The sequence below is a fragment of the Adelges cooleyi genome, unplaced genomic scaffold (assembly GCF_023614345.1).
Source record: "Adelges cooleyi isolate 19-005CV unplaced genomic scaffold, UGA_ACOO_1.1 ACOO_flye_CR_arks_rails_tigmint_CR_PRNA_307, whole genome shotgun sequence".
Lineage (NCBI taxonomy): Eukaryota > Metazoa > Arthropoda > Insecta > Hemiptera > Adelgidae > Adelges > Adelges cooleyi.
In genome coordinates this window covers 368698-390056 of record NW_026095978.1, presented here as the reverse complement: position 1 = coordinate 390056, position 21359 = coordinate 368698, and the positions used below count along the sequence as shown (strand labels likewise).

Genomic DNA, 21359 nt, shown 5'->3' with positions numbered 1-21359 from the left:
CCCGTGCGTTGTACTTCTTGAAAATGCAATTTTCCTGCGTTGGCCGCCGGTCTTGGTACGTTTTATCCGCGACGGTCATTACAACATTTTGTTTCCTTAAACTGAAAAAACGATCGTATATGACGCTCATATCTTGTACACGTACACTCGCACACACACACACACACACACACACACACTAATCTTGATCGAGATTTAACCACATTTAAAAAAAACTTGACGTGTATTAATTTTATTTAAAAAAACAAAATAATACCTCGCTGTGGCAACAGCACACGCCGTACGACAAACAACGGCTGTAATCACAATAGTATAAGCCAACAGCGGTTGGGCGTAGGACCAAAATAATATGTAACTACCGGCAGACTTTAATTACAAGGTGCCACGGGACACTAATAATTGTGCAGTAGGAATTCTAAATGTATGTAAAAAATTAAAAAAATATATTTTCATAAACTACAAGCTGTCCGGACCCGGCGTTGTCCGGGATTTAATTTGCCAGGGCTGAGTGAAATAATTACAAATAAGATTAAAAAAAAAGTCACTACATTCCCCGTCTCGGCTTTTTTTTAGATCTACATATGTACATTACATTATATTGATTATGTCCCCCTCTTAGTCCAGTTCCAATGTTTAATAACGTCCCCAGAATCGGCCCGTTCCTTTAATCACTCGCTCGGGTACCGTGGTTACCATGGTTACAAACAAAGTGTTTATTTTGGGTTAGCAACGAAAAATATTTCGTATTTAAGGTACAAAATTCGTGTTTGAAGCAACTCTAAGGGTGGAATTTTTTAAAAGTTCTATGCCAGTTACCTTCGCGGGAGTGTACCTACTCAACACAACTTCCCAATGTTTCATGGCGTTCGGATGAATGGTTTACTAATGCATAAAGGACACACACACATATACAAACATACGCTCATTTGTATACGTATAAACTAACGAAAAAGTCTCTTCGTGACGCCGAAGCGCGGTTTAAATTAATTTAAGAAATCAGAATTTTAACCAAAAACTGACCGAAGGCTTTAAGAGTCAGAGATTTCAAATTTGTTTTAATGTGCAATTGTTTTTTTTTGGTTTATTTATTTTGTGGTTTTACATATAACAGGTCATATGCAAAATTGTAAGTTCATATACCCATAAACATTTTCAAAATCCTCATTTATTGTATTTAAGTCACTTTTTGTTACAGATTTTTCATTTTTTACACATGTTACACTCTTCAGACTAAATATCAGGTCTTAAATCCTAAAATTAAAAAAAAACCAAAATCTTTCAACCCTCCTCCCTTTGAGGGTAGTCGAAATTTGGGGTTGAGGATATATGTGAATAAAGGCATGTCTAATCAACGTTTTACACAAATGTCGAATTGATCCATTCGTTTTCGCCAAGATATAGCAAATCAAACTTGAAGGTTGAAAAATCGGTCAAAAATCGGGTTTTCCCGGTTTTGAGGATGAAGGAATTGGTTTATTCTAATTTTGACCCACCAAAGTACCATCTGCATACAATTTATGATCTTAGGATTTTCTATAACTCTCAACTTTTGAAACTTAAATGATAACGTATAAATTTGAAAAACTATTATTCAAAAACTGGCAGTCGGTCGGTCGTTATAAAAATAATATAAAAAATAAAGAATTTAAAAATAGTGGAACATAACGTGGAAGTCATTTAAAAATATAAAATTTAATAAATTAGAGAACGGAAAATGTCCAATGTGATTAATTATGAAATTTGCTCGTTTGCCGAACAACTGTTGAACACAAACTGTGTTACTATTATTATTATTATTTTTTTAATTATAAATACCCGCAGCATCTGTGGCTATTGGGTCACAGGTTTAATTATATTTGGATTACAAGGATAAAATGAAATTAATTATAGCTACTTACATTACAAATACATAGGTATACAGTACGAGACAAAAAGAAAAGAATACAAGATAGTTTTGGATTAAATTAAGTTTGAGAGATCAGTTATTTCGACGAACCGGATAACCTTTTGAATTTTATCATGATGGAAGCCCAGTGATTGTACCAAGTGATTACTGATGCCTAGCCTATCCCTCGTATTTTCCGCACTCAGGTAAGATGTGCTTGACTATCAAGGGACAACCACATCGCATGTATCGCATGTTGGGGATGTTTTTTCCATTAGGTAGCTGAGTGTTAATTTGGTATGTCCAATTCTTAACCTGTTTAGTATGACCTCGTTTTTCACTGTAAAAAGTCGAACAAATAATGATTTTAAATTCAAATCTTTACAAAGTCATAGCAAACGAACAGGTTGATTAAAACTAAAAATTCAATCGCCAACATTTTTTTTAAATGAAATTTTACGTCTACATATTTATAGAACTAAAAATATGTGTTCCAATTTAAATAAATGAAGTCTCCTGCAATTTTTTTTTTACGGAGCGAAGATAAAATATATTTCCTAACTCCTAAGTACCTAAAGGAAGTATAGCAGTATACTCTACAAGTATATAATTTTCGAAACATTCATATTTTCCGAGAATAGGAGTGTTTTACATCAGATGGATCAACCTGTATAGACACATGTGTAAATGCCTTATTTATACCTTTATAACGTTTATTTAAATCAAACGTTTTATTCATTAATGAGGTAAAAACTAAAAAAATTTAAATCTGAAAATCTGAGAATCCGGATAATTTGTCGAATATGATGACAATTTGGTTAAAAGTAAATACATATTATGTTATTTATTTAATACTTATAACATTTTTAAGTGGCTTTAATAGCAGTTTTCTGTGACAATCCGGATTTTTGGATTCTCATCACTAAAAAGAACACGTGTTGTTTCCATTAGTGTATTGCTTATGTATCCTGTAGCAGAAAATCTCACGAAATATTGATTGAAGTGAACAATTTATGTAGTACAATAAATTAAGTGTTGCCTCAGCTTATACAATAATTTTACTAGATTTCGAACTAGCAGCGATGAACGCAGCTCAGTAAGTTGTTTGTAAAATAACTATTAAAGTGTATTTATTTCATTTCAGTCTAGCAGTATGGAGAAAAGTAGATGTTTTTTGCGTGGACATATTTTACAAAGACATTTTTACTGTAGACTTAAAACACGTAGACATTTATACCGTGTAGCGCTAGGATCCTATTGATCGAACGTTGCTTGTAAAAAAAAAATAATTATTGCTATCGATATTAAAACGATTTAAGAAATTAAAAAAATAAGCTCAAATATAAGAAGCACGTCGTAATCCTCGGTGATGAGAATACATTAAACTTGTTTTTAAGGAGTTATTTTAACGAGATACTAACGGCGAAATCGTAGGAATTTTCTTGTTTTTCACGATGAAGTGAATGACTCGAGGCGAGGACGCTTTTCTGGCCGCCTTCCGGTTATTAGTGTACTCTTTTTAACCCCATTGTTGGAATAACGAGCGAGACGAGCAAAACAAACTATTTCTACTGTTTATGCGCGATAATGCGCCGGCGAGCGTGTAGAACTCTGGCAGAAGCAAATTTGGCCCCAAACGACGTATTAAGAAAAGGGACGGCCGAAAACTACAAATAAATCATCTCGACCCGAAAACGTTCTTTAATTACGGAATTCTTCGTCCGTTCAACTTGGTTAAATGTATGCTTAATGAATGGTCGCGTAAATCTTCCGGTATAATTAAAAGGAATCCGCCGTTTTACTATTATTTACTCTCGGCCGCTGCAAAAGTGTGCGCATAAACTCTAAGCCCTCGAGAGTAGTTAAGGTTTTTTTTTTTTTTGTACCGCGTAGTTACTAAAAAATAAAAATAATAACAAAATCATTGGACAACACCACGCCCCACAGTAATTAAATTATTTATCTTATAACAGTGTTGTTATAGAAAAACCGACAAAAACGACCAGAGCTGATGCAGAGCACTTATATTATTACAACTCTTCGCTGCAACTAAAAAAAAACAAGGATCTTTAACAACGACACTACAAAAACAGTCAATGGTGGCAAAATGAAACTGTTATTATGGCAACACAGCCGTTAGTGATAATTTAAACAATCAACAAAAAAGAAGACACAACACATTTTTTTATTATTATTGAAAACAAAATAATATACCAAATTTGGTCGTCCGATGAAAGTTTAGTGGTTTTTATAATTTTAACTAGAGTGTAAAATGCGTTTGATGGAGGCGAGGAATCATATTTTCACGTCCAACGAATCGAAAATTTAAGCACACAAAAAAAACCATATTTTATATACAAAAAAAAATGAATTAAGCCGGTAGCTGTCAAGCCTATTACATCGGCTGCGAACAATAATTATTGTGAACGCTAAGCTGACGGTTAATACTTGAATGGCATATTATTATACCTGAATATACAGCTAGTATTACACAGGTCCACCGCGACGGTCGTTATAATGACCCTTAATGGTGTTTGTGTGATGAATGATGATATTTAAAATGTTCCGAGTATTACAACCGTGTAGATTAAGATTAAGTTCAGCCCATTATACGAACCCTTGCGCCGTTTATGCGATAATAAATTATGAGCTTTAACTATACGCAGGGACATTGAATTGGGACAGATGGTGCGTTTCTTCTTACACGCTAGTTAAGTTCGGTCCTAATCCCTCCTTCTCTCCACCACGCCAACACAGCGGTCATTACATCACATTGAACGGTTCGTTTTAATTTTTCTACGTGTCAAAAAACACATGGCCAATTTCGTTTACTTAACCCGATTAAGTGCTGTAGGTGTAACAAAATATTGCAAAGCAAACAAAGTTATGATATTATACACTAGACGCCAATTGGGTATCTAATAGTGTTTTTTAAATAAATAATAAACAAAAAAACATTATAGTTCTAACCAAAACATTCGGATCGGCAATATACTGCGATAATATCCGTCATAAAATGATTTAGTCTAAGAAAATTCCAATATGTAGGTAGCATAGGCTTTTTAGTAATATGTATCGTAACAAGTTTGAATATGACCATTTTTTAATCTCTTTTTTTTATTGCAGTCCTTTTCGCTTAATTCGGTAACCTAATCAAAAACCAAAGCCCTATGCGGACAGTAGCAAGTATTCTCTTTCAAACAAAAAAAAAATACATATATATTGCTAGACTTCTAAACAGCATTTATTAGAACCAAATATCTTACAAACCCATTGAATAATATTAAAATTTACAAATTTATGCATGAGTAGGCTGTTTATATATTAGTATTTATACTAAAAAATTGTTTGATCTCACCTTTCAAAAGTGTTAGAATAGTATAGACTCTAAACATAAAATAACTAGAGGAAACTCGAGCGTTTATGTCAATGTGTTAATTCAAGTCAAATCCAGAGATAATATTATATGAATATTCAATTGATATACTCTATATTTAAAAAATACTTATTATTGAAGTAATTAATATAAGTTACAGGGGATTTAAAAGTAATTTTTGGATTAAAAAAAAATCATCTTTTAATGTTTATGTTCATTGAAATCAAATAATGTATAAGATTTACAATTGATCATTATTTTCGAAAACGACAACATTTGTAATTGAACCCTTAATATTTTAATGTAGGGATTCAAACTAATTTTTTTTAACAAAGGTCTTCAATTTAAATTAGCCTGTCTAATTACAAACATAGTTATTTATTAACATACTTGAACCATGTATTGAAACTTAAAAATACATTTGATTGGATAACATCGGATTTGTTTTTCCTTTAAATTGGGAGATATTAGTTAAGACAATCTAATTTTTTTTATAACCTAACCTACACCCCACAGCATTGTTTGATTTCTTTTCAACTTCTAAAACGTAATAATAATAAAGGTTTTGTAGCCAAAACATATTTTTTATATATAATATAAAATAATAATATAATAATTCACATTACCATTATTATTGTGTACATTATTATGTGTAGTGTTATTTTAATGTTACTTTTCTATATAGGTATATATATATATAATACATTCTATATACTTTGTACACACATAATTATACCATATTATTTGTAATATATTAAGTTTTAATAGATTTATTTAATTAAAACTTACCGTTCTTATTTATTTAAACCCATCCTGTTTGCTCTCACCCCTTATAGCTAAGGAAGGTAATCGTTACCAATGATTTTATGGTTTTTAATGTCCAACAATTATTCTATAGAATTTCAGAACTTTATAAATTTTACAAATCAGTACTTCTTAAAATTTAAGTTAATACTTTTTTCTAACCAAACATACATAGTTCCTCCGACATATGTTCACATTTTTTAATAACCTTAAATTTTCTAGTATGCTTCTATATTAACTTTATATTGTGTAAATATGTCAATGAATGTGAAATGAGGAACAAAAATATTGCAGGACAGTTAGGTACCTAATAAGTTATACTTATCTTTAAGTAAAATTTAAGTAAAACATACTCACATCACGTTTTGTGGAGCATGTCGTGTTGGTTGAAAATGTAACCATGACGAATTACGAATCTTGATAGTATAAATACATATTGGCTATTTGATAGAACATGTTTAATATAAATCGACGTAGTCATCAAAATAAAGCTCTTCGTAATTCGGAAAATAATAACATACTGTCTACGTTTGTTTCATCAATCTTTTTAAATATAAATTAGTAATTAGTCTCAATAGAAGAAAACATGAGTACCAATCAATATAACAGTCAATCGACAACTATGGAACGGCCTATTGAAATGTCAAATATATTCAAAGTAAGCTCTGTTAACTGTATCTGTTAAATCACCGATGTGTGTATAAAAAAAAAACTTGATTTTTAAGAGCTCTACATTTATTGCAAATATTATATTATTAAGCAATTCGTTCTATTCTAGTATCTTCTGCATCAAGATAATCTAGCCCTAATTAAATGTGAGATTCTTAGGTTAAGGTTAGTCAGATTTGACACAAATAAAAGAGCTCAGGAGGGTTAAGTTCTGGCAAAATTTCAGGAATAGAGTGATGTAGATTCTCTGGATTGTAGGTTTTTAATAAAAATAGAAATTTTATATCGAACAAAGTAAGTTGAGCTTATCATGACCACTATATCATTAATTTATATTTACAAAGATGACGAAATTGGTTACATTTTATTACTCAAATCCATTATATCATTTATATTCAAATAACATTTTTTTGTTACGGCTTATATATTTTTTATTTATTTTTATGTTTTATTATACTTATTTTATTAATACTTACTATCTTGTGTACTTAGATTGATAATATTGATCATTTAACATATAATATTTAAACCAGGGGTCACAATAAGTAAAATATTATGAAGTGAGTAATAAGGCAAAGTACAGTGTGATAAGAATCACGTAATAACATTTCTCTTAGAATTTTAAAAATGTGTTCTACTATGTACTGCAACCACGTGAACATATCAATTATCATATTATAACATTAAATTATAATTTATCTATTGTATTGTATAATTGAATAGGATTATTATCCTTTGCAGTATGTAGTAATCTATAAAAAAAAAAGTATTTTTTTAAATTGGTCACACTGTCGCTTGCCTTCTTGATGTCACAGCTCTATATTATACTTTTACACTACGCTGCTTGTTGCACAACATTTGCACTCCTAACCAAACCCATCCCCATTCCCTTAAGACATATCTCTAATCTCTTATCTCTCTTATCTTTCTTATCTCTCTTATCTTATCAGATAAATCATCTGGTATTTTCGTGAGGTTTTTTGGTAACGCTAAAAACAGTTGCTTTTTTCAAAAACGGTGGTTAGTTACGGCCTTAGACTTTACGATGTTTAACGAAACCGTGTCACGGTACACAGGTCGAACACAGCAAAAGTCTCAAGTTCAACGGGCAATCCACCGTGGCGTATTTTACCGATGACGGAATGATAGTGCGCCGTTTGCTGGAGCCGCTAATGGACGAGGATGAACAACAGAGTCGATCCTACAGAAACATGGGTATGACACCTAAACCAACAGCGGGTCTGGCGACCAGCGGTAGATCACTAAACGGATCTCCGAGCTTAGAGTTCAGCCCGGTTGCCGACGTGGCCTATTTTACCGACAGCCGTGGAATCGTGGACTGCGCCAAGGAACCTCTGGTGGACGAGGCTGACCAACAGCGGCGGAGCTACGGGAAACTGGGCAAGACCCTCCGGACACTTACTTTGGGTAGCCAGAACGTCACCGCCAAATGTCATCAACGTGGTGGCGGCAACAGACGGGGATGTAAATGATGTGCAATTAATAATAATATACGTTTTCAAATAGCCGAGTTTCCGCTACATTTTTTTGATACATATATACGGAATATGTGACGCTATAGGTGGATAGCAGAGAAGAAGAGAGGAGATTGTTGATGAAAAAACCAGCTGATATTAGATTATTGTTAAGAGAATTTACTGATAAGTGAGTGATACAGAAGAGAGGGTATGGTTAAAATTTAAAACTGGAGGTGGAGTGCGGTAGAGTTATTTTTATCTGCATCCATTACTCTGTCGCACTCCACCTCCCACCCTGTACTTTAAACTTAAATAATTTTAAAAGCAATGATCACAAAACTGTTTGTTGATAAGTTCAATTTTTCAGCCAATAATTCTTAGTAAAATGGCTGTCAAAATTAAAAAAAAATAAAGGTAACCAAAAAAAAAAAACAATAATTTAAAAAAAGTAAAATAGCTAAGACCAGTACATACAGTGGTGTTTATAGCGCAAATGAGTATAAGTTAATTCAAAAAAAAAATCTTCACTGGCATTCAACCTTTGATCTCAACTTATAAACTTTTAGTAACTTTAAAAGTAGTTGATAACAAAAAATACAAAAATTTTAATAATGTCCAATATTGTGTGAACAAATAGTTGACAAACTACCTACTAGTGCACGCTCGACGAGTTTACTCTGTGTACTCCAATGCAGTAAATAGTAGAAAAAATGATAAAGGGTGGTTAATTTTGTATATTGTACCTACGCAGGTAGAACACACAATATTGAGTAGACATGTAATTTCTGGTGTTAATTGGACCTATATGTACTTATGTATGCATGTTTCGCTCTAAGAATGTTGAACATCTAAACCTCTTTTTAAACACATAATTAGCTGAGATCGACCCATAAAAACAGTGTACAGGTTTTAATGCACAATGTTTGTCGTCTGTCTTATGGAAATAAACACTGTTAAAAATCACAGGGACTCGAAAAATATCGAAAAAGTTTTAAATCTAAAAAATAGAGTGGAATGATTTGTTCATCCTTGTCGGGTACCTTATAAGTTTCCACATTATTAGATAACCCGACTCTTCCCAAGAAGGAGTTATTGTATTTTTCATAATACGATAAAATGTTTAATAAAAACCTAAAAAAGTTTTATTTATGATAAAAGCACTCGATTAAAAAATATAAGTACGTCAGAAAAGAAGCAAACAACAGTAGGTATGTTTTCCCGGAATAAGAAATCGACTTTCTTTTGTGTAAACTTGTATCTAATAAAAAAAGGGTGCCCGAGGGTCTTAAAAATTTCAATATTTCCTTATTGTATTTCAATCATTCACTACCTACATAAAGAAGGATCAACCTTCATAGTTGACACTATTATGTAACACAGCACACAATTATTTACACTAAGTATGCAACATAGAAGCATATTATGCGTTTAACTGTTGTTAGGTATGTGTAATTATAATAGTATTTTAATCATATTATGGCTATGTTGTATATTTTGCAATAAAATTCTCGGATATTAAAAAGAGCTTTTCAGAATTTTACATTGCAATATGATGTCAATTGGAATGTTTGAAATAGGAATAATCCAGTATAAAATTCAATTTGATTGAAGCTGAATACAAATTATTAGGTAACGTATGTAGTGGGTTAAAAAGTGTTGCATTTCGTGGGCTCAATAAAAAAAATATGAGCTCTCAAATGTTTTATAGGATACCTAAGATCAGTGTTCCTAAAGGCGACTTTGTTTGACGGTCAATTGACATTTCGAGGGTGTAAAATAATATTTTTAAAAGCTGTATAACTTCAAATGCGGGTTTGACTCCATCAGACCTGTACTAGGTCACGTGAAAAGTTCATTTTTTTTTTGTAGCACTGTGTAATCGAAGCAGTGCGGCGTAGAAAAATGGAAAATAACAAATTTTGCAGTTTTATTCAACGTCATGTACACTGTATGTACATCGCACGTCTTATCGTATACACACATGCGGATTTATGTACACCTATATAATATACAACACCGCACACCGTCATTGTATCAAACGCGGTTCGGAATATCTAACCGGATCGCCCACGTGTTTTATTGTAATCCAAATAAAATATGATGTGCAAACGTTTTTTTTAAGGACATACAGCGGAAAATATTATACTTGCACGGGGTCGAGTTATTTTGAATACTGTGAATTATTAACGCGAAACCGTCGGAAAGCACGCGCCACGGTCGGCGGCCCGTTAGCATAATAATAATATTATTATAATGGCTATGGGTTTATGTGTGCATTGTATTTGAGGGAAAACTAGAGAGACAATATCCGCAGATCGTTCGTGCCCAAGATGGGAGAACGAAAGCCCATTTTTTTTTTGTTGTTTACCAGTTAGAATATAATATTATTATTTTTCCTTGCCGACAATCGCACAACACCAACCGCAGCTAGATCCGACCTTAATTTTAATACGATTTTTATCGACAATGTTTTTAATAAAAAACACTATTATCAGATCAGTGTGGCTGCATAAATTAGTGTAAATTACCTACTGTGCAGATTTTTTACAATAGTATTATTAGGTATACAAACTCCTTATTAATCATAAGATTTAAATGAACTATATTGTTATTACCACAGATCAGATAATTTCTTTTCGTCTAATCTGTGATGTGATTATGAAATTGTATGCTTGAATCTGTGGTCACACCGATTTCATTTTCAGTTATGTGACGACATGGACTTGGTTTACATGCCGAGCAAGCTATCGGTTTTCATGTAGTCTCAAGTCTGTGGTTATTATACATAAAGTTTGTTCTTCAGTTTATTGTAACTTTGTATTCTTTTTGAAAACATTTTTGTTTATGTTATATTAGGTTAAAAGACAAGTGACAGCATTTAAACATTTACCTGTTTTTAGTATTTTCTAGAGATTTTAAAACTTAAATATTAACATACATATTTAATTGAATTTTTAAATTAAGAATCATTTGTTGAACATTTTGACTGTTCAATAACCAGTTTTAAACAAAGAGTTTTAAAGTTATTTAAAATTAGAATTTAAGTCTCCCGTCTAGATTAATATTTATATAATATGCATTTATTTTATATTTTTAATAAACACTATACAATTTTAATTTTTTTTGTCTTTAACTTAATTTATTGCCAAATAAGTGATGAATGTAAAATAACATTTTTTTCCTTACTAGTTTTATGCCTATTTTTAAATAATATGTCTAACAGCATCACAAAATATTCTATAAAGATTACTTATAATGAGTAATATTTTTTTTTTAATTTTGAGAATTAAGGATATTTAGATAATTTTTAAAAAAATAAATAGTTTTAAGGTTGAAAAGGTACATGACGTAATAATTCTAATATTTTTATAGAAGCTATTAAAAATTAATGTCAAATTTTCAAAATCATATCTTTAATATTAATTCATTCAATATATTTTAGTATAATATAATTCATGAACAATTAGAAAAAGTTGACTTGTCCCTTCCTCGCAGTTAGTGGTTCATACTTCATATTATATCACATTACATCAATTCCTTCGCCCTTTACTTATATTTCTCGCTTACGCCACATGTCGACAAGTCACTATAAAGACCCTTGGACAACGTTTTAGAGCAGATATAAAAGTTTTAAAATACTTTCTGACAAAAAAAATGGGGAAAATTATCGGTTTTTCGAAACGCTGCACCGCGTGCGCGTTTAATATAGATAATTGTGCGTTGTTTCGACATTAAAGACAACGACCGGCGACATGTCCCCCACATATTATATTAAAATATATGATATTATGTGTACAGAAGAAAGAATCGACGGAATTTTAACGGCCTTCTGCACTCCAAAATATAACGTGCGGCACACATCGGTTGGAACGTTTCCAATAACCGACAAAAACAATATAACGGCGACTAGTGCCATAATATAATGTACATTTTTTTTTTCTTATTACAAAAACTCAAACCCCTCAAGTGTTGTGTGTCAATAATCAACTCGTCCTAAACATCTCCCAATAAAAATGCGGCCTTCGTAGACATGAACAGTCTGGCTTAACAATGAGGACTTTTTTTCCAAAAAATGTGCTGCAAGTCAAATAAAATGTTGAGTTAAGTATTGTAGGCGTTTCTTAAAAAGTCAGTTTGTCGAAAGGCAATAGAGAAAAAGTCTTAATTCATAACCTCTACTGACATATGACAACACAATACAAGTTTTTATTAAACCTTGTTTTTTTCTAATACCTAATTAAAGTTTATGTGACTTACACTAAGTTTTAATCTTCTCATTTAGTATACATAGTATCTGAACTAAGAAAATACAATAAGCTGATCTCTCTAGTCTCGATGACATATAATAATTAGGTTTAGTATAAAATTATATTAATCTAACCTGCATCGTAATGGAGGTTTATCCAAGTTTCATGTATCACACAATGGTGTAAAGAAAATATCTAGTTATAAAAATAAGTTTTATATTACATATTCAAGTTAAAAACATTATTTTAACCTGAATGGTGGCTGTTCAAAGCCAAAAATAAACCTAAGTATTGGATTTGTCTACACAAAGCAGAATGGTCTAATAAAAAATAATATCCGGTGTGGTTCACTTAGAAGTATATCTGTATAAATTAGAATTGTGATTCTATCCATAATTGTCATGGGCGAATTTTGGCTAGAATGAGTCATGTGACAATACATTTTATTAATTTCAAAGGTTTATTACAGCTAGGGTTTGATTTCTAAATTTGTATGGATGCACATTTAAGCTAAAACTGAAGTCTAAATCTATGAAAAGTGTATATTCAGTCACACTTTTTACACAAAAGTAAGAAGTTATACAGCAGTCTCTATAATATGATCTTGGATATAATATCACTTCTTCCCTTCCACCCCGAATACAACCAAGAAACTTGCATATTTTTTAATTAAAAAAAAAAAAAAAATACTGTATTTCTATATAAATTTAAAATGACAGCACATAATATCGAAACATAAATAAGTGACGAATCAAAATTAAAAAAAATTACTTGTCGACAAAATAAAATAATCAATTTTTTTAAATTTTTTTATACATTTTTTGTTATTAAAAACTATTTGTTGATTAACGTTTTCTTTTCGGTGTCCTTTGATATGTAGGCAATGCGGCCAATGGAATTTTTAATGTAAATTTAGTTTTGTCTTCTTTTGTCGCTGTAGCTCCAACAACTCGCATAAGCATTATTAATCTAAAACGAAAACGTTGTTGTTAATAAATTATTTTTAATAAATCATACTATCACTATTAGTCATGTTAAACTAATATTAATTCCTTTTACCTAAAAATTTTAATCATTATTTTAACAGCTGCAATATAAAATGAAAAGATCATGTTGGGATAGGGAAGGTCACAGGTCTTAAGGAATTATTACAGGTGACTATAAAGTATAAAAGGCTTGATGCTAACCCAGAGCTTGTTAAACCTATTCAATATAATTGGTGTAAATTACTTTATAGACAATACATGTGTTTATAATCGTATAATTTGACTATTTTTTAATCTCGATTAAAAAGCGTTATTTCTAAAAGATTTTTAACTTATTCAAAAATAATTTTTAGACCGGTCTGTTAGGCAAATTTTACTATTGTAAAATAACTAACAAAAAAACTTATAAAAACAAAAAAACTTATAAAAACAAAAAAATTACAATTATTTCCAACAAAAAGAACCGTGAGCTAACGTAAAGTTGAGCATGTGGTATACCGCGAATTAAATATCAAAATTAATTCCACAAGAACTCTAAAAGGGTTCAGTTAAATTTAAGTGGCAATGTATCGCTAACCAAACTCAACTGAGGCAGTTAACTATTTCTTTTTCTAGGCAAACTAGGTAACAACACCGTCGTCTAATACCACATTTTATATTTATAAGAAAAATGCATGATTTTTAAATGAATTTTTAGTCGGTCACTAAACTAACCAAAAGCTTCTGGTACATAATTCTTAAACTAATATTTGGTTTTCTTTAAATGAATAATTTTTATAGTAAAACTAATGTAATTTAACCTTTTTTGACATTTTCCAGGAAGAAATTGTGATATCCAACTCAAGTCCAAGTAAGTCATGTTAATCAGAAGCATCACAATAATTATATGGCATACGGCTTTATCTTTCATTTTTGAAGAAATATCCCTGAAAAAATTTTTAAATATATAAAAAATATTTTAACACATAATGTTAAAAACCGCTTAACGTAAAACAAACACAATAATTTTCACTCGTGTTAGGTTTGAAACGTGTCTAAAACATATAGAGAGATTACTTAAACTACACATGTTATTTTTAACATGACATTACAACTTTTTTCACACATTTTTATTTTAGAACTATAAATCATCACTATAAATATAGAGTAAAAATAAGAAACAGTTTAACCGCGTTGTATAAAATGGCTTGTCAAAAACTATGCTTTAATGTTTTATACTTTGAATTTATAACAAATACTATATTTGCATTTTATAATGTTTATGGTAGAAATTCAAAGTTTTTGATGTGAGTGAAAATTGTTGTGTTAAATATTTTACTTGATGTGACTTTACAATGGTGATGAGGATATTTTGTTAAACAATATATTTACCTTCCTGTGATACTGTATTCAGTAAAGTGATCTAACACTTTGCTGTTAATCAATTCACTGTTCGGATAAATAGCATAATTTTTATTCACGTCTTCGCTTTTTAAAAACAGTAAAGTAACAAGTGCATCAGCCAAAGTAAGAAGGCATATGTTTTGTACATTTTTTTGAGGCAGTCTGTTTACGTTGGCTATGAAAAACTTGGACAAACTGTAAAATGAAATATTTCATGAATAATTATAAATACATAGATACACAATTTAAATAGATACAACTTACTCCTCATTGTCTTCAGGAACTGGTATCATAGTTATAACTTCATTTGCGTAGTCCGTCATTAAATCTATTTCGTTTTCCGACAACAGAGTCGATACTGGATATACATCTTCAATGTTAGTAGCAAAACGATTACATCCCAGTGGCAAATAACTATTAAACTCATCAATCTGAGTTGTAGATGACGATAACTGTGATATGTCATTAGCTAAAATGTAGAATTAAAATATGTTCTAATACTTATATGTTACAGAGAATAAGTAAAAGTAATAATATAATTTGTTTGAATTCATTTTTATTGTTCAGCAATGAAGGGCGTCCGCAGGAATAACTGTATTAATTATTAATATGATTATAAATACGTGTTCAAAACTCAGACTGATACAGTGATAGCACAAACTGTTCTATACATTTTAATTTGTTATAAAAAAAAAAATTAAAATCATAGTTGACACTTCACCTGGTCCCACCTCTAAATGCAATAAAAGCACCATTCTTAGTTCTGACGTTCATAACCGAATTTAATAAGTCACTCAGCCCTCAGTAAAAATATTATTTTGTAAAATTTTATAATACATAATGATTATGATAATTGATGCAGAAAAAAGGCAAGGGGAATAATTGACCTTACCCCTGCGGAGGTTCAGATTTTGTTCAGATATTTGTAAAACACTTAATGTGTAGTTTAAGAGGATGGTCTATCGTAAGCTATACTTTAAATAAACTTGTTGATGTCCATTGACTGACTTATAATAATAGTAATATATTAATAGAGATATAGGTACATACTCATAGGTTTGATAATTCCAAATATCTCCGTCGAAGTTTCAATAGCATCGTTACCTCTTGCTTTGATTATGCGAGACACTTTTTTAGTTCTAAAAGTTGAATTAAACTCTTCAGCGTGATTGGCCAGGTCTCCTTGCGTATATGTTTGAATTTTATAATAATCTGGTTTTTTTAGAAAAACTGTTTTTACACCATATATGGATACCTGATTTCACCATAATAAATATTAATAAATGAAAAATTGAGTACTGAACTTGCAATAAGCACATAACATTATAAAGTTACCTTATTACTCCTTTTGTGTCTCAAAATTACATATTCTTTGCTGCTGACTTTTTTGGTAGCGTCTTCTTCTTCTACTGTGCCTCCATGTTGGTTAAATATTTTCAATATGGGCCTGTTTGATGATTCATCAAACACCATACCACAGTCCAAAGAGTCTGACGAGATGAACTGGCCCACCTCGTTGGTAGCTACAACCATAATACAACAAATAAGTATTGCATTTTTATAAAATCGAAATCAATCGAAGCCGTACAATTTGCTTTGTATTGCAAAGCTAATTTAGGTGCTTCACATAATAATGTCTTGAAAACGTTTTTTCATTATATTGTTAAGCTTCATAAAACATTTTTTGGGATCCAATAATTAACATTTTTAAAACGTTAACTTAAGTTTTCCGATTATGATTTTAAAATGTTAATCAAGTTTAAGTATTAAACGTCAAACAAATTTAATGACTAAACGTTTAACATTAGTAATGAGGCGATTGAAAAATTTTGAATCGACATGGCTTCATTGTCTTCTATATTGCTTTGCCACAATATGTAAGGTTTATCTACGCCCTACAGTAAAAAGTAATTACTAATTATTAAAAACAATAATTTAAAAAAAAGATCATTAAATAAACTTCTAAGTATCTTTAAAAAATATTTTATGTTCTACAACGTTTATGTGAAACGATATAAACGTTTTCAATCACTGCGTACAATAAAGAAACATTAAGGTTTTTTTTCTACTTTTCACAGGTGTTGTGTATTTAAGATAGGTATCCAAGACTTACTGACAATAGGTTGTACATTTGAAGCAACAAAAACTTGGTCAACGACGCCTTTCATGATGTTGATTGGCCGTTGACACAAACCACTTTGGAGAGACGAAACGATAAACTAAAAGCCAAGTGCAGTAGTTCAGATCGTTTTGTTTCGGTTTATAATTTGAAATAGGTTGGTGTGTATACCAGTCACCATGTTTTCCTCGTTGCCGTTCGGAAATCAAAAAAATATGATTATTATCAATCAACATTTAGGTTATCACTGTTATCAGTCAGACAAGTGATAACACCATAATAATATTTTGATGAGCATCGATGGGCAGACGGTGATAAGCAAAATTTTCTTGTTTAATAACAAAATAATAGCTAGCAGCTAGTAACAACAAATAGGTAACTACCGCCGGTAAAGTAATTTCAACTTTTTAAAACCGTCATATTAGCATGTAAATTTAATTTGCTTATAGTTTTCTATTAAACGTTTATGACTTATGATATTATAAAAACTGAAATCAACCATCTAATTTACAATTTTTTTCAGTTGTATGCAACGTTCATGATAATATCATTGTGACTTATCGATAAGTATCAACAATACCTATTAGATAACCGATAACACAAGTTTTTAATTTGTCTTTGATTAATTTCAATTGTGTTTACATAAGGTGCTTGCAACAAAACAAACCGGTATTTCGAAATTCAAATACTTTCACATTATTAGCTATTGTTGTTGAAGTATAATATTTTAATGAGTACATTACTGTTCAGGACTGCGACAAAACCAGTACTCCAGTGTTTGTTCCGATATTCGACAAAGACCACTAGAAAAATGGTAAGTATACATAAAGTATATATCTGATTATTTATATAAAAATAAATTAAAAATTTTGATTGGTTTCATCTAAAAGAGAAAATACATTTTGAAAATTGATTTAGTTATAATAAATTTGTATTATAACATTAGATAAATTAATGAATTTAATTAAAACTTGGAACTTTTGTCTATTAGGATTTGCCAAACAGTACTTATATAAACTATATACAATTTAAAAAATAAAACACCCGTATTAGGTAATAGATAAATGTTTATCAATTGTGTGTATTTACATTATAATATTAGCTCCCAATAATTAATTGATGTTTATTTTTTATAAAAATTAAATAATTATGCACTTAGTAAATGAAGTGTTTTTTTTTTTTATTTAAAATAAGTAAAATCAAAAGTGGTTAAATATAAATATATTTTTATTTACCGTCTTAAAAACAAAATTGATTTAAGATAAAATATATTTAACTATTAAAGTACAGATATCAATGTCAATGCTTAGTCTTCTCTCCAATTCTTGAGAAGTGTTTAGTTTAGCTCCTTTCCACTGTGCAGTGGCATATTTGAAAAAAGGTGCAGTCTATTGAATCTGAAAAACTTGAATGTATAAACATTAAAGAAACTATTAAATTACTTTTTTATTCCCTGTTATGAAAAAATATTATTAATTACTTGTTAACATAATGTGCATTGTTGTAGCCTAGTCTGTTAACAAAAGAACAACGGGATGAGCTGTTGGCTCCATTATTTTCCAATAAGTGGACTATGGTAAAGGAAAGAGACGCTATTTACAAAGAATTCTTGTTTGCTGACTTTATCCAAGTAAACATTTTTTACTTATATAAATTTACTGAAATATAAAAATATATACGTATATAAAAAAAATATTTAAGTTTTAATTAAAATTGTTTTTATTTTTTTCAGGCATTTGGGTTTATGACTCAAGTTGCAATTAAAAGTGAAAAGATGAATCACCACCCAGAATGGTTCAATGTTTATAATAAAGTACAAGTCACGTTGGCTACTCATGACGTGAGCGGACTATCTACTAACGATGTAAATCTTGCCACATTTATGGACAAAATCGAGAAAAAAGTTTAGAGACTTGTAGTATATTATAAAATATCTACTTGTATAATATATATACTTAGGATTTAAAGAAAAAAACAAAATATGGACACTTATTTAATATATTATAAGGTATGTCAAGTTAATAAAATTTTACAAATGTTAGTAAAATTCCACTTTTATAATATGGTACTAAATAAGTGTGTAATTAATGTAAAAAACAGGTAAGATTTGTAGAACCTGGAGAATTAAGTGTTTTATATATTCATTATAGTTAATAAAACAAAAAATTCAGTGGGCGACCTGGATTTGAACTAACACCACTGAATTAATGCCAACCGGGTGCTTTGATTGCCGAGCTACCTTCCGACTTGTTTGTATGAGAGTATTCGACTGGCAATTAAGGATTCCTTGGTTTCAATCACGATCAAATACCAGAATTTCCGTCCCGACTATATTAATTGCAAAACATATAATACTTCAACTGTATAACTTTAGTCCAGTCTTGACTTTTAGACATTGACTTATTATGCTTAGCATATAGCGTATAGCCTTTTAACTCTTTATATAAAATGCACATTAATTAACTTATGTTTTCAATTTTGTTTTGACTTTTATACAGACAGACGTGTGTTGACATTTAAGTTGTATCTGGAACAAAAATGTAAATTTTTTTCTTCAAAGGGTAGCCAAATCACTTGCTTTAGTTATTTTCCTTGGATTAACTCAATACCACTCGTATAATATAATCCAGTCGGTGGTTCTTTTAAATATACTGAAAACACTTTAAAAAATATATATAAATTTAAAATTTGAATATGTATATTTTTATTTTGGCTGATTTAATAACGTTAATGTTTTAATGTTAACATAATGATAAAATATAACTATTTATAAGATGAATGTTAGGTTTTTATTTAAATACTTTATTATTTGGTAATTATATATGTATATTTATATATTTTTTTTCCATATAGATATATATCAGTTTGACCGAAAACCTGCATGAAATCGGACACATCGCGAGCAAACTACCAGGAGTCGATACAATAGCAAAAATATTGTTACATCCCATTTCATTTCCATCCATACAACTTCATCACTGTTTTTAGTATTAACATCAATGATCACCTGTCGTCGATTAACAGAAATAATTAGATATATTTTTATTATTGTTATTAGACAACAGTTTACAAAAAGAACAATTTTACGTTCTCGGTATTTCGTTCAGAAATTCTAATAATTGGAGAAATCTCATTTATCATAATATAAAAGTTCAATTGAATAAATCAGAATGTTTAACTAATTTATAAAAGTAATTGTATTTTCAAATCTCGATTACTTATAAATGTTGGAGAAATATATTTCCAGGTCAGACTACGATAAATGTTTTTTTTTTTTACTTACTAATTGAATTGGTTTTGGATAGCCCAAATATATATATATATATAATATATATATATTTATATTATTTAACTTACTTTTATACTATAAAGTACAATTAATAGGGGTAAGAGCAAAACTTTTTAAAACCCAACACGATAGAATCACAGGTCCTTAAGAAATAATTATATAATCAAAAAAAAAATGCTGTTTTCAAAATGTAGAAGCTAAAAACTACTAAACATAATTAATTTTCTACACAAATATATGTGATTCGTCGCGTTTCTTGAATATTCGTGATTTCCTTGTTATTGAAAATATTGTGCCTATCCAAAAACAAAAAATGTGTCTCGTGTTAAACTGATCACCTACAAATGTTCAACAATAAAGCATTGCTAAAATTGTATGTTAATTGTTATTGAGCCACATTAGATCTACCTTTTTTCAATATTTTTTTTATTTAAGAAACCCAAAAAATAAAGTGGAAAATAACACTTATGCCGTTGAAAATTTCAAATTGCTATAGGTAAGTAATTTAATAGTTAACAGGTGTTAAAAACATTTTCGTTATAATACAAATTACGGTAAATGGGTAACAAAAGAAAACAATTATTATTGAAAGAAGATCAATCCAATAATACCTAATAGCACTAAAACTTCAAATTAAATTAAAATTATTGCAATTAAATTATTGATTGTTAATTTTATTGTTAGTATATTTTATAAAGAATATTTAGAAATATTCTCTATACAATTTAAAACGGTTTTGCTACATTCTTACTATTTGCAAATGCACATGGAAGCGTTTGTACCTATTGATGAAATCATTTTTAGAAATTTAAAAAATTGCTTCGCCACAACTTTGCTAAGTTGGACTCTTTCTTAACTATATGTTAAATAATCGTTGTAGGTTCACCTTATCCAACGGCTTTTTTTCGAAAAAAATTATTTATCTTCGAAAACTTTCGACATTGTTTTTAATAAAAAATTAATTACATATTTTATAGTTACTCATCGAAGGTAAAAAATTATGACTATTATAAGCTCATTATTGTCGTCATTATTACAATTTTATCGATATTTGCGTTCCTACTATCTAAAACGTTTATTTAAACGTAATTTAACACTTTAAATTGTAATAATTCCTGTACAA

At 29.8% G+C, this 21359-nt stretch overlaps 2 protein-coding genes across 5 annotated transcripts; one reads left to right on the top strand and one right to left on the bottom strand.

Annotated features, from left to right (window-relative positions):
• Nucleotides 1–13162: 13162 nt before the first annotated feature.
• Nucleotides 13163–17164, bottom strand: LOC126839701 (uncharacterized). Its single transcript, XM_050575119.1, has 7 exons — nucleotides 16942–17164; nucleotides 16164–16351; nucleotides 15879–16083; nucleotides 15093–15297; nucleotides 14817–15023; nucleotides 14246–14371; nucleotides 13163–13428 (listed from the first exon to the last, which is right to left on the bottom strand). Exons 1-7 carry the CDS (start codon nucleotides 16994–16996, stop codon nucleotides 13305–13307), a joined length of 1110 nt encoding a protein of 369 aa, XP_050431076.1. The 5' UTR covers nucleotides 16997–17164; the 3' UTR covers nucleotides 13163–13304.
• Nucleotides 17165–17246: 82 nt separating this feature from the next.
• Nucleotides 17247–20210, top strand: LOC126839702 (pterin-4-alpha-carbinolamine dehydratase-like). Of its 4 annotated transcripts, none has more exons than XM_050575121.1 (5): nucleotides 17247–17335; nucleotides 17471–17761; nucleotides 18455–18577; nucleotides 18680–18955; nucleotides 19801–20210. In XM_050575121.1, exons 2-4 carry the CDS (start codon nucleotides 17678–17680, stop codon nucleotides 18854–18856), a joined length of 384 nt encoding a protein of 127 aa, XP_050431078.1. In that variant the 5' UTR covers nucleotides 17247–17335; nucleotides 17471–17677; the 3' UTR covers nucleotides 18857–18955; nucleotides 19801–20210. The 4 variants fall into 4 exon arrangements, with proteins under 4 accessions (XP_050431078.1, XP_050431080.1, XP_050431077.1 ...); XM_050575123.1 differs by having other exon boundaries at nucleotides 17255–17322; XM_050575120.1 differs by having other exon boundaries at nucleotides 17278–17375.
• Nucleotides 20211–21359: the final 1149 nt, after the last annotated feature.